Source organism: Lissotriton helveticus, chromosome 9 (genome assembly GCF_964261635.1).
Source record: "Lissotriton helveticus chromosome 9, aLisHel1.1, whole genome shotgun sequence".
Taxonomy (NCBI): domain Eukaryota; kingdom Metazoa; phylum Chordata; class Amphibia; order Caudata; family Salamandridae; genus Lissotriton; species Lissotriton helveticus.
This window is the reverse complement of record NC_136070.1, coordinates 637,908,379-637,923,033: the sequence shown is the minus strand read 5'-3', so window position 1 is coordinate 637,923,033 and position 14,655 is coordinate 637,908,379. Positions and strand designations below refer to the sequence as shown.

General features: G+C 42.2%; 1 protein-coding gene across 1 annotated transcript in view; it reads left to right on the top strand.

The window, feature by feature from the left end:
• The first annotated feature begins 5,908 nt into the window (after positions 1-5,908).
• Positions 5,909-14,655, top strand: part of DRAP1 (DR1 associated protein 1) — a 232,081-nt gene continuing 223,334 nt past the window's right edge. Inside the window, exon 1 of the mRNA XM_078660703.1 lies at positions 5,909-6,418. Within this exon, the coding sequence (XP_078516829.1) occupies positions 6,233-6,418 (186 nt within the window). The 5' untranslated portion in view covers positions 5,909-6,232. The remainder of the gene's footprint in view (positions 6,419-14,655) is intronic.

Genomic DNA, 14,655 nt, shown 5'->3' with positions numbered 1-14,655 from the left:
GACAAGAAGTCACTAGAACAGGATGGTTTATCCTACAAATGTTGGCTCTGTGAACTAGTATTGTTACTACAGGGCAGCTGTCGACTTCAGTCTTTTATCTTAACTTTTACATATTAGTTTATGTAATAAGTGCATAACGGGTTTCTAGTTATGGGCGTTCAATACTTTTTCAGTAGAGGACTCATGGGCGGACTCATTGGTGGTTTTTTTGGAGAAATGTCCACCAGATATTGACAGTACTATCAGGAATCTGCCCAATAATCAGTACAGAATAATTATCCTTGATGTTCAAATTTACATAGTTCATGGGATCCTCAGTTGTTCAGACTTAACCAGGGAATATTGTCGTTGAGTCCACATTCATTAGTTCGTAGGCGGTGCACCCATCATTTTTCTTTCTCAAAAAGTACTCTTTCTGCATTGTGTGTTTTCGTGGCTAGGGTTTCTAGAACTACCCATTTCAGGTCATTTATTATGTGTTTAGCCTCTATGAAGTGGCTACTCATTTTTGTTGTCATTCTTTAGCATCTCACATTGCTCCTGTGTTCACCTCTCCGTTGTTTTACCTTACGGCAGGTCATCCCAATATAGCGTAAACTGCATGGACAGGTGATCATGTAGATCACGTGGGTGGTGTTGCAGTTCGTATGGTACCTAATTGTCCACTTGAGATCTGGTAAAAGTTGAAGACTTTTTGTTATGCTGGTTAGATTGCATACAGAGCATTGGCCCACCACTGGAGGATTGTCCCAAAGTTGTGGTCTTAATTCACCTCGTTTTTGTGGTGATGGTCGAGTATGAACCAAGATGTCTCTAAGGTTTCTAGTCCTTTTTTTTGCGAATCTCGGTTTTGGCCAGGTTAAATCACCTGATGTGATGATTCGCCAGTTTTTGTTGACAATTTTCTTGATTTTGTTGGAGGCCACATTGTAAGTCGTAACACAAGTTGTCATGTCTTTCTCAGTTACTCTCGGGTGGTGTCCAACAAGCTCTCTCTTGGTTGATTCGTGGCTCTTTTTTTTTTACACGTTTTGATGGTCTTGTCTGGGTATTCTCGAAGTCTCAGCTTAGTGCACAGATCCTCTGCTTGCATCTTGTAGTCCTGGGTTCTGCTAAAGTTGCGTCGCAGCTGCAAAAATTGACTATAGGGGAGATTTTCCCTCAAGGGGCGAGGATGAAAACTCTTGTATGAGAGTAAGCTGTTCTTTGCTGTCGGCTTGAAAAAGGTTTTGGTTAGAAGGGTTCCATTTTCCACAAAGATGGTAATGTCTAAAAAATATATACTTCTATTATTGGCTGTGTAGGTGAATTTAAGCCACTCATCTCTGGTGTTCAACCAGCTGTGGAATTCCTCTAAACTTTCCCTGTTTCCTTCCCAGATTAGGATAACGTCATCTATGTAGCGTTTCCAGAATAATATCTTCTGTTGGTAAGGGTTCACATTATTTTGTATGTGTGTTTCCTCAAAATCACTCACATAGAGCCCTGCCACACTAGGGGCAAATGTGCTGCCCATGGAAGTCGCATGGCATTGTTGGTATAGCACATTGTTGTCTTCAAAATAGTTCTCTGTTAGGGCAAGTCTACAGCATTCCAACACAAAATGCCTTGGAGTTTTGTGTTCCCACTGAGTGTTGAAAAGAAGTTTCTCTAAGGTATCGAGAGTCTTCTGTTGAGGAAGACTTGTGTAGAGACTTTCCAAGTCGAGTCCTCTGAGTAGCATGTTCTCCTCTGAAAATGTTTTGTCAGCCAAGAGATTCAAGAGATCTCTTGTCTCCTTTAGGTAGGTTGATGTATTTTGGACCAAGGGTTTCAGGTATTGGTGGGCAAATTGGGACAGTGGTTCGAATACAGACCCTATCCCACTGACAATTGGTCTGCCTGGTGGTGGTATTCGATTTCTGTGTGTTTTGGGGAGTGAGTAAAAATATGGGATTCTTGGTGATGTTGCTTGTAGGAATTCTCCTTCATTTTTGGAAACCCAGTCATTCACTTCTGTTTCTTTGACCATCAATCCAATAGTCCGTTGTAGACGTTATGTAGGATCATTTGTGATTCTTTTGTAGAATTTCTGATCTGACAGTAGTGTTAGGCACTGTAGATCGTAGTCCTCTTTAGTTAGTAGCACAATTCCTCCACCTTTGATCACAATGTTGGCATCATCACGTAGTTCATTAAGTGCTTTTTGTTCTGCATTTGAAATGTTTTTGAAAGGTAGGGTAGTCTGGTTTTTCAGATGATCGATTTATTTCATTACTGCCTGCTCGAAGGTCAGTATTTCGATAGGGATTTGATGGTTCATCGGGCAGAATTTAGATTTTCGGTGTAGTGTAGTGTCTCCATCAGTCATGTCGTTTTCTTGATCTTTAAAGTAGGCTTTGAGTTTCAATTTCCGGCAAAATTCAGCCATCTCACATTGTAGTTTGAAGGTGTCTAATGGGGGTGTGGGAACGAAGCCCAACCCTTTATTCAAGATCTTGGTTTGTTCCATTGTTATCGTTTGATCTGTTAGATTGACGATGAGGCTGTGGCACTCGTTCCTGATTTGGTTCCCGTCTTGCTTCTTGTGTGAACTTGTCGTTCTTGATCTGTCCAGGTCACTCCTTTTCGCCTGGTTCTCTGGTTCGGACGGCCTCTTCCTAAAAAAGGAGGCCTATGTGTATAATCCTGACCCATCTGCGGTGGCATTGGGGGCCCCATTGGTAAAGGGCCATGAAAGTAAGGGTTCATCCAACCAGTAAAAGTGGGAATAAATGGTTGAAAAGGTATGCCTTGATGTTGGTTCCATCGGTAATGGTTATGCCACATGTTTGGTCTTCTTCGATTCATGCGGTGGTATTGGCCTCTATTTCTTCTCGGGTGTATGAATCATCGCCACTCCAGTCTGAACCGTCTGTGGAGTTTCCAGCGCTCGTATTATTGTCTGAGCCATTGTCTGGTGCTTTGTAATCATCATGACTATAAGGATGCAAACGTTCCATCGAAAATTTCTTGAGGTCTTTCCCAAATTTCTGTATTTTGGTTAGTGTTAAATACTCCTTTGTCTCATTCATTTCTAGGTTTATTTCTTCAAGTTTCTTTTTATAGACAGTAATGTGTACCATATTTTTCAATTTCGCTTCGCTTATTTGGATCTTGACTGTAAATTCTTCCGTTGATCTTGCAGCTGTCTTAATGATCAGGACTAGATAGTCCCTCGTACATTTCCAGGAAATGGCCGACCAGTCTTTTCTGAAAAGGACATCATGGAGAAAAATGCGGGGGCATTGCTCACCCATAGACCTTTGGGTGCTGTATTGGCACGTAAGTATTCTGTCATTATGATGCCATGGACAGCAGTTCTTACTTGTTCTCGTTGGGTTTCTGTGAGTTCAGCCCAATCAGAGTTTTGAGCCAAAGATTGAGAAAGATCCTTGTCTTGCAGTAATGATGGCAAAGAGAGAATTGCGTTAATTTCTTCTGTTGTGTAGCTGAGTCCTACATTTTCAGCCATTGCACACTTGCTATTTGGGGTGCCTTTTCTTTAGAAATAATGAAATCTCAACCTGAGACGTGTACTCCCACAGCTGTGCGCTGCTAATACCATGTAGAATCAAGAAGGGGGAGAAGAAGTGGTTGTGATCCATTCAGCTTCCTTAATACAGAATTCAAAAAATCAGAGGGGGAAAGGATCACTTGTCCTGGGTCACCAGCGTTTTAATTCTTTCGTTTCACGGTACCGATAAAAAACCCTCAATCACGTGCCACGGCTCGGGTGGTGGTATATCTTGATTCTCCGCCCTTGAAGGTACGTGTCAGCATCATCATTGGGTTAGTGGTTATGCTTCCTCCACCCGGAGGTAAACAACTGGTAAAACAAGTAGTGATCAGTGATCAAAAAAATGACTGTGGATTGATAAATGAGAAAACGTTATTAAAAAGCATGAGTATCCAGAAAAAGAGGTTTTTATTGGGTCTGGGTTCAGGCTGATTAAAATTTTAGGTGTGCTTTGGAAGGGGAGTTAGGGGTCTTCCGCACTGTTATTAGTCCATTAAAAAGGTCAACATGTTTCAGCCTTTAGATGCCCAGAAGGGGTCAGTTAGGCTTTCATCAGGACCAGAAATAGTGAAAAATGTGAAAAGGACCTTAATATTCAGGTATGCTCAGTCTAGGTATATTATCCTGACTGTGGTGAGGTCTGTAAGTACTTCTAATGAAAAAGGGTATGGGGGAGGAAGACAAGACGTACAAACATATACATAATGTGTCAAAATGCTGTACATTCAACGGGATGCTGTACTTATACCAATTTGGCAAGCTCTGTGTAAATCCTACGATCCCCACCTCTTTCTTCCACTGTGTCTCAATCTTGCTTTAGATGCTCTAGGCCAATGACACTTGCTTATAATGCTTCATCTGCTGAGATTGGTAGCATAGAAACTTTTGGGAGATGCTGGCCAATTCCAGGACTTTCAGACCAGGCTATTGAGCTCATCGACAATGCCTGGTCCCATCCAACTCACAAGAGGTACGAATTGGCCTGGAACAGGCGGTCACATGGGTGCATGAAACAGAGTTTGGATACTGTGCAGATATAGATTGTGTCACCAATTTCCTTGTATCGTCAGTGATGGATAGGTTGTCTTACAGGACGGTAAATTCTTACAGAGTTCAATATCTGCTGGTCACATTCCAAATGCTAACAGGTCTTTGGGCGAAGAGCTCTAGCTTCCAAACTTAAGAGGTATACGATTTTCTGCTCCTCTTTAACCCAGTTATTTAGTCCTATGGGATATTTCCCTGAATCTGATCATTATTCAATCTTGGCCAGATAATGCTTCCATGTCAAAGAAGCAACTTTCTCCATTAGCTTTACTTCTTTGCTGGATCTTTGCAAACGTGTTTCAGAGATCGAGGCTTGAATTTAGCAGGTTGTTTCTTTACTCCAGATGGAGTCTTCTTTGTGATTTCCAAAAGAACCAAATTGGCAACAATACAAATCTCCTTTCCAGCTTTGCCAGGAGACCAAAAGCTATGAGTTGTTCATTGCTTTCAAGAACATGAAGAGGTCACTTCTTCCCTCAGAAACTCTTTTCTGATCAAGTGCTAATTTCTTTTGTGCATCCACATGCCCATTTCTTGCCCTACACATGCTTGTTGGGTCAAATTGATCTTATTTGAGATGAGCATTGACAATTCCATCTTTGGCACCCACTGAGGCAGGGGAGCAATGGCTTCAAAATCTTTTAGTGTTGGAGCATGTCTAGGAGATTTCATCTGTGTGGCAGATTGGTCCTCAGACTCAATGTTTAAGGAATTCTAAAACAAACTAGTAAGTAATTCTTTTATGAGGATTGATTATACATTTGAAACTTGCATAATTTGAAGCCTCCAGTTCTGCAACAGAATAAAAAAAATATAGCATTTGTGAACATGAACATTCAATTATATTAAGGACACAGAGAAGAGGATTATCCCACCTGTATTATTCTGGATTGAAATGATCTATAATGTCTTGGCATGTTTTTCTATTTACCCCCAGGGTGCATTTAGACATGCAATTTAATATTTAGTAGATTGTTTTTCAGTTTCAGAAGAATGCTTCCTTGTGATTTTCACGCCAATAGAATGTCTCCTTGCAGCAAGATGAGGGGTTTACCTGTTTCTACTACTGTTCCTATGACTACCAGCATTGTGATTGGTGGATTGTTTACTATTTATGGAATCCATTGTTTTTTTTTCTCTTTGAACTATGGTTGCTGAAGTATTTGTCCCACTGCATTCTTTTGTATGTTGCTATATTTACATGGCTGCTAATGTATAAAAGCAGATAAGGGGGTGCATAACTTTGCCTCGTGTCCCTAGTAGAACTGAAGATTTTTGTTCACGAAGAATTTGAGTCTTGTGTAAACATGGTCGCTACAAGAAAAAAAACAACTGCAGCCATTGTTTTTTTCATTTGATTGTACCTATAAACACTTTCCAAGATAGGCGTTAATGTCTCAACCTAGTATCATAGAGCGGACCATGTGCCTGAGATAAGGACACTTACGCATACCCACCAAATTCCCTTCTTGAGACGAGCCACTTTGTGACGCCAACAGTGGGACAATCTTCAAACGCTACATTCAAGATGGCATCCATTGTGACACCCCAAACGCGAGCAAGAGCCACCGACACCTTTCAAGATGGCCGCCAAAGTGACGCAAAAGGAGCGACGTTTTGACTGAAGTCAAGCCACCGCTGCTTCTGATGATAGTCTCTTTTCTACTTCTACGGAGCGAAGCAGGCGCTGGGACCCCTGTGGATACCGGCTACAGCGGGCGGCGACGCTGCAGAGGCTCTTGTGGCGGCATTGGTGGCCGCTCCTTGTGTACGGTGTGTGAAGCGACAGCCATGCCAAGCAAGAAGAAGAAGTACAATGCCCGCTTCCCACCGGTGAGCCCCCGTGCTTTATCCGCTGCCCCCCCCTCCCCCAAACTTGTCTTAATCCCGGGTAACCCACCCATCTCAAACCAGGTACTGCAAAATCAAGAGGTTCTCTCCCGCAAACTTATCTTCTATACAGAATCCTCCCCATTTTAAGGTATCTCCCATACCACCCCTCAAATTGTTAGCTCTACTATAGCGTGACGTGCCCGGAAATTGGCCTAATTTACTGATTTCCGTCTACCGCCTTTGTTGCCAGTAGAAATAACTTGGTACCTTGAGAACAGTTACCGATCTCTGCATAGTCTCCACCTATGATTGATAACGAGGGTTCTTCCTGGTCCCCCTCCTGCGACTGTCTTCAGCACCCAGTCTGCTTGAGAGCTTATCCCCTCTAAGAGAGGAATCTTGTTTTCTAAACATTCGTCACTCTCTAGTCATCCTTCTTTTGAGACCGCCGCTACCACTTTACCTCTAAAACCTTTAGACCACACCACATCATTTCCTCCTCTGAGACCTTCTCTCAGTCTCTTCTGTGGACCTTCCCTCACCAACCAACGACCTCACTGTAGATATGAGACTGGAGACCCAGCTCACTACAACTCACCCACTCTGTTGATCACCTCCATCCCTGTCCCGTTTTAGGACACAAATTGTTAGTTCGAATGGTGCTGATTACTATACAGACCACTCTCTCACTGATAAACCTGTACTGAGTGGATTACCACTGGACATTTGAATCTGGGCATATGACCGGTACATCCGAATTGTTTTATACATGTGAGTTCAGAGGACCTTAAGGTTTCGGGATATGCTTCCGCGTTGTTTTTTCCTTTAGGCAAGAACATTGAAACCTAAATGGATTTTGCTTTGGAGTATATATAATATGATATAGTAGGAGGGTCAGTTATATATCTGATGTATTTATCACGTCCCATCGGAATAAAATAGTGATGAGAGACAGGTAAGAGGTGCATAAGAAAGATTGTCTGTAGAGAGAAAGAAGCAAAAAAAAAAGGTAAACTTTATAGGATGGTATACTAGTACGTTAAGCAGGTCCTACTTAAATAATTACAACGTGCCTCCAGTGTATTGCTTACAGTATGGCACATAAGTAGTCTGAGAGTCAAGTCAAGGGGGAAAGTCAGTTAGCGTGTGATTGGCCGAAAACAAATTGTTTTTATAAGGAAAAAACAATGTGTGAAGGTAAAAGATGGTTGCTACAAGTTATCTTCAGTAAGTAAGTAAACTTTATTTGCTTCAGTTACTAAAAATCCTTGCAAAAATATGCAAAACATTAGATTTTAAAAGAATCTATTTAAAATAGCAGATTAAGATAGTTAAAAGTTGCCGCCCCAGATGGCACAAAAGACTTCTTTTAAAGTGCGCTTCTGCAAGGTGCCTTTTGGCAAAGGCAAAAGTACACAGGGTTTGTGGAGCTTGCTTATGAGTTCTGCATAGGAGCCAAGATAGCACAAGGGCGTGCTGTAAGTCTCCTCTCCCCGACTAGCAGCCTGGCCCTTGGAACAAAGATAGAAGTTATATTTTCGGTTTATAGTCGGCTGCAATCATATGTGACTGGTAGCTCCCACAAAATTGCCTGGCTGTAGGCTTGCTAAAGATTTGTCTCAGTACTCTTTAAATTTATTGCTGTTAACATTGCCTGTGTTGGGAATTGTGGCCCACTGGATGTTATTCAGTGTATTGGCTTCTGAGTGTTTTAGCTTGAAGCAGCACTTTACCTACTGATTTGTTTGCCTCAGAAGACCAAAATCTAAGTGTATCTGTCTGGGAGATGAACTGTACTAAGTAAGACTTGCTGATGTATCTTTTTATTGAAGTTTATCCAATAGGACTGCATCACGATCATGGAGGACCTCTTTGCTGTATGTGAGGGTTGGCAGGACCATTTCCACTATTGCCTTTAGTGGTGGGTCAAGTGTTGGGCCCATAAAACATTTATCATACATGTTGAAGGCTGTAATTAAGACACTGCTCTTATTTTTGATTGCTCGCAGCTGTTGCTTAACGAATTCCTTGTCGTCCAGCAGGACACCTTGATATTTCTTTGCTTTTCTGTGTCATGGGTGTACATGCACAAGTGTCATGCACTCACCATCATCACCTTTGTTTTATTTTTGTTGATGGTTAGGTTGTTTTGGGTGGCGTACAGTTGCAGGGTGTTTTATCAATCTCTGCAGGTCTACAACGTTGGTTTGACTGCACAAAGCCACTTTGTCTGCATAAAGTGATTCAATACAGATGTTTCGAGGCGAGGGGCGTGGCTGTTAGTTGCATCGAGGGCTGGACAAAGGTCGACCATAAAAAGATTGAAAAGATATGGTGACCACATACACCCCTGCTTTTGACCTTGGTGTGTATAGATCTTTCTTCACAGAAGGGTACCATTTCCGACTATGATCCGCACAGAAGTACCGCTATCCAGTAACTGTATATCTCAGTTGTCTTCAGTATATTCAATACAAGTGCCAATCCATGTGTAATATAAGCTAAGGGAGTTTCTGCAGGATCCCATTCTCTAAGTAATTGTGGTCCCTTTGGTATGCAGTAGTGTGTATTATGGTCAGAGGATAATTTACGAGTGGCGCTGGTCTCATTTTTAAGCTCTCCAAAGGTGTGCAAAAAATGGCGAAAGTGGTCGGTTGTGCCATACATCCAATTTGGTGGCGATCTTGAGCGAGGAAAGATCGATGGAAATGGGATCTTCAGGTTATGGATTGCGTATCAAGCGCATAAGAGGTCTGATGGAGACAATACAGGGAAGCATGTGTTACAGGGAAATGACAGTGAGGATTTGGAACTATGGGAGCGCTGTGGGGGTGGGGGGTGCAATAGCGGAAGTAACCGCATGTCCTATGGTGTCTATCTTAGTGAGGGAATGGTATGCATGTTCAGGAACCAAGGGGCAGTAGTATTTATGGCCACAAATACAGGAAAAATAAAGAATAGTCAATGTTTATAATGTATGTAATTGAGAAGGTTAACATATGGTTTGTAACAGATTAGGCTTGTCAAAGTTTATTATAAATAGTGAGTTGTCTAATTGGCAGCCATCTTGGAGAGGAATGACAGCCAGCCGTACATGCTTCAATGGATGTGAGAAGTTGGGGAGCTATCAGATAATTCATAAAACTAAATGCTCAAGGGGACAATTTTCTCAGGTTAGAAAACTAGGTCACTGACATGTCTCTGGGTGGTAGGTGTCCCCGTAGGGTTTGTTTATCAGGGGAAAAAAGCAAGTGATTTGTCGGACCAATCTAAAGCGATAGGTGTCCCAATGTAGGTCACTGAATAGGAAGAAAGATGCTGTTGTAGTAGGTGGATGATGACGTTTGCGTCTTTGTGCCAGTATTTGTAAGGAAGTCCTAAGATATGTTGCGTAAGATGCATATCTCATGTATTGTAGTCTGTTTAATGTGATCAGTGATAGTTAATTGATGTGACATCCGGATTTGTGCAGCAATATGTCCAACTTTGTGATACATTATGAGGAATGGTTACACCAAATAGTATTTGGACAGTTTCCCAAAATAATAATAGTTTATGGTGTATTATAGATAGTTAGGTATGCCCATGATTCTTAGTTGCAGAAAAGATAGTATGCCCATGATTCTTAGTTGCAGAAAAGATATAATCTATTTAATGATATTTCATAAAAGTGCCTAAAGACTTTCTGGTTCGTGGCTCATGGATTTGAAATGGAATTACATGTGAAGCACAGAAAAATAGACAAGCATGAGCATTTGATTTTGGGATGAAATTTCATAGTTTCCCATGGTCATCTTGGCTCATAGGACAGGGGAGCTGGGACAGAGTTTATTGTGAGGCACAAAGAGTAAATCAGTAAAAGCAATTTTTAGAACCTTTAATGATCTAGTCATCATTATCCTAATAGAAGGGAAGACATTACATGGGAAGTTAGAGAGATCTGAATAAGCAGTCCAATCTTGAAAGGGTATATACATATTCTTGTCGGAGTATTTTTCTGGGACTGTTAAGAATTCATATAGTTCATAGGAGCGATGAGTCATGATGTGTTACAATTAAAAGGTTAGTGGAGCCTGTATAGAAAATAATTGGTCAAGGGCTTTGTTCCAAATGAATGCGTTGTGGCCTTCCATGGTGAGATGTCAGGGGAAAGAAGACTGGCATGTATTGTTATTCTAAGGGTCTGTACTGGAGAAGTAAATCCAGTAGTGCGACTCTGCCTCTTTATTAAGTCGGTAGCATACGGAGTCTGTCGTTATGATCATTTTGCTTTCCCTTTTCATAGTTTGAGTACTTGATCATGTCCTCTAACATCTTTTGATATTTCCTCTAATCACACAAAACTGAACGATTTGTTTCATGGTGCCGTGGGAAATGTTTCAATAATGGCTTTTTGGTGTCTGATTTATGGATGTTCCTGAATGCGAGTCTTTAATGGTCTGGTGCTGCTTGCAACTTATATCTGTTTGCAAGGTCATTATGTTATGTCGATTACAAAGGTCTAGTTGCAATGACCCTATGAAAGTATTTTCTGTCTTTATCCATTACACAAGTTCTGTAGATATGTTCTCACCTAGTTTGCAGATCGAGCAATTATGGTACGTAGACCTTTGGGTTGTCCATTAATATTATTTGTTGTTTCCCTTGATCCTTGAATAAAGGTCAGCACAGTTGTTGCTTCTGGTTGCGTGCTTTCCTAAAATCAATTTGAGGATAATGCAAGATCCCATTCTGGGTAGATGTGTTGTTGCTGAATACATTCCAATGCATCTGTTGGATTTTTCAGATATATTGGTGGGTGATATTGTAGTTGCTCATGAAACATATGGGTTCTTCAGTAACTCAAATATGTTGTTTTTGTTGTTTCGTGAATCGATCCATGTCAGAAACTTCTTTGACTGCATGTTCTAGAGTTGTTTGGGCATAATCCGTACTTGCCAGTCATTTTGTATTTTTCTTGTGCTTCTTCCCGATATCTCTTTACTGCAATTTCTATTGGGTGGAAAAAATTTACCCATACGGATATTAATTGTGAGGTTTCTTGGATGACAGAGCTTAGTGTGTAGTACTGAATTGGAGACGGTGTCCTTTCGGTGAATCTTGCTGTGACTTTGTTTATCCTCCATATAGATTGTAATGTCCATGTACTATGCCTGTTTAGAGATGGTCGAAGTTATCAATATGCCCCATCTGTTGGTGTTTATTTGGCTGATATATTTCTGTAGATGGAGTTCCAGCCGAATTACGTGGATATTTTCAATAAAAAAAAAGCTCAGCCATGGAACAATAAGGCAGCAGTTAGGGTGTTGGGGAAGGGGCAGATGTACACTTTTTTTTTAAACCGTGCACCACAAACGAGCATTTTCAATGCTGTAGCCTAAACCTTCCATTATAAAGGCAGGACGTATGGCCTTTGCCTGTGCATGTTTTCTGATTGACCGTTTAATACAAACTTCCTGAATTCAGGGGCAACACTTTTCCCATCACTGGTGCATTATCTATTTCCACTGTATTTCAGCCCCTGTTAAAAAAGCAAACCAGCATTTACAATGCAATGGTTTTGCCTTTGGAAAAGTTAGAGCTATTGGCATTGTAAATGACAAAATTTGTATTTATGTGTTGGTTTTGAAAACAGATAAATAAATGGTGTGGAAAAGTAAATTTTGCCATGTTCTGTGTCCCTACGCCTCATCCATCATATGTTATGTGTGCATGACCAATATGCATATGTTATTCCCCATGTCCGATTAATGACGCAATTACAGTTGTGTCCCCCTCTAGTATGTCATTTTCCAGTCCTCGTGAATACTACGAATATCAGGCCTATGTGAAGTAATGTTGCCACGTTTCTCAGTGTGCACGTTATTCCATTATAAAGTCCCCGTTTCTAGGCCTCAAAAGGGCCCGGACATCAGATTCAGCTCCTGTCTCCTGAAAGCCTCGCTGAGGAGCGATACAGCCCCCACCTGTATCCTCGACCCTTCACTTACTTCCTGCCTCGCAGAGCCCGGTGCAGCTTGGCTCTGCCTCTGAGTCTGCCAAAAGTATGTTATAGTTCCAGTTATCAGTTCAGTCCTCCTTCTTTGCATTCCTAAGCCACTGAACTGCATCAATAGTTTCCGTCATTGTCTAGCCTACTCGGCTCCACGTTAGAGAAATACTGTATTAATGGTCATTTAATATTCCTCATCACGCACTACATGTAGAATAATGCATGGTCCAGTCTTAGAATCAAGTTAGCTTTTCCCCTCATGACTTCTAGTTTTATATCAACATGTTCCCTAAACACCAGATACCAGATAGGGTTTAGGTACATGTCGCTCCGACCCTCCAGACTCTAGTCTCTGCTCCTAGCACAGAGTTCGTAGCCCCCAGCTTCTCCTAGTAACACGTCATTGCCAGTTTTCGCGCACCATTAGGTTAGAGGTCCCGGCTCCTTAGGTAGCCCCCTCCTATGTTTCCGCCCCATTCATGACATATTCTGTTACGTTTGCATCACATGTCTAAGTATACTCCCAGTTACACCTCTTTTTACTGTTATCTTTCGCGACTGCTACGCGTCACGCCTTCTGCTCCACCCACTGCTACGCCTACTGCAATGTAATGCTATGTGTTTGCGCTCTGTATATAAGTTGATGTATTGTTATTAAAAGTTAGCGCGCTCATCCCAGATCAAGCCCCGGCAGCTGCTGGGCCCCAGTTGTCCTGCTGGGCCCTGTCACCTCTGTTCTATGCAGGTTGTCCTGATCCTGTCCTTATGCTGTAATAAACCTGCAGAAACTCCTACTACCTCGAATCTTGACTCTTATTTTATTGAGCTATCTGTTATTCATTCATTCATTCAAAAATAGATCCGGTATTATTTATTTATATACCACATAATTGCGCCCGAATAGGGACTTGCCCTTTCCCCACGCGTCGGTGAAGCCACGCCGACCCCCTGACCCTCTGCAGCCGTGACGGAACCATACCGGCCACGTGCAGATATTTCTGCTTCAAGTATCCCTCAGGCCCACGGAGGAGACGGAGGAGGCGGTCCAGCATCCGAACGAGACGGTGGAGGAACGCGGCGAGTCCCGACCAGAGCCCAAGCCAAGAGTCCAAGGTCCGAGGTATCCGGAGGCCCACCCGTAACTGAAGTCCGAAGTTCGTCGTCCGTCGCCGTAGCAGTCCAGTCCAGTCCGAGGCCTTCCGTTCTTGCTGCCCGGTGAGTACCGTTGCTGGGGTAGTATCTAGACAGGGTCACTTTAATTGACTCTGGTCTGTGGGTTGGTGGTACACAGTCCCACAAACGAAGTGTCCACTTCGGTGGATGCGGGTTCTGACGTGTCTCTTTATGAGACCGGTAAATGTCGTACTGTTACAGCAGTGCATCCAGTAATTCTAGTCTGTTCCGTTCTCGAGAAATTCTGTTCTGTTTCTGTTCTCAGTATTCCAGGTAATATTCTGTTCGAACTGTTATTTCATAATGTTCTGCATGTATTTTAATGTTGTGGTATGAGTGCGATGTGATTTCGTGTTTTTATTGTATATTGTATTGTGTCTAGATTACAGTTCAGTCATGCCCATATTTTCCAAGTTACGTCAGTTAAAAACTAGAAAGGGTTTATTAGAAGAAGCAGTTCCTGTCCCGCCCAGGGACAGTCCAGGTCATTTTATGTATCAGAAACATGGCATAAGCGCCATATTATATCTAGATTTATGGGTAGAGTATACCAAACAGTTAGAAGAAAAGTATAGATGGCCCGTATCGGGTACATGGGATGCCGAATGTATCATGCGAGTAGAAGAAGCATTATGGAAAAAGAAAGCCAGACAGTCACAGAAAGATGCCATCGAGTTATGGCGTAAGGAAGCTCATAAAAGAACGGAAAAGGAAGTCAGAAAGTCAGAGTTAAGTAGAGAATCCCAAGAACGAGTCCAAGAAAGAGAATTAATCGAGATAGGTGAACGAGTCAAAGCCGAACAGTCAGACAGACAGAGGCATGCCCTTATTAAGGGTATGTATCCTCTGCTTGCCGAAGGCTTGCCAAAAGCAACCCCAGAGGCATCCAGTAATTTCCCGCCACCATTAGTTCCGACCAAGCTACGTCACAAACCGACCGCAGCTGATATTTTTATTTCGTCCTATTTGGACGACACAGTCCCCGAATATGCAAATCCTGTTCGCGCTCCGCCAGTCCCTGTAAATCAGGTAATTCATGCTCCTCCAGACACCGGGGTGCCCTTAACGGTAC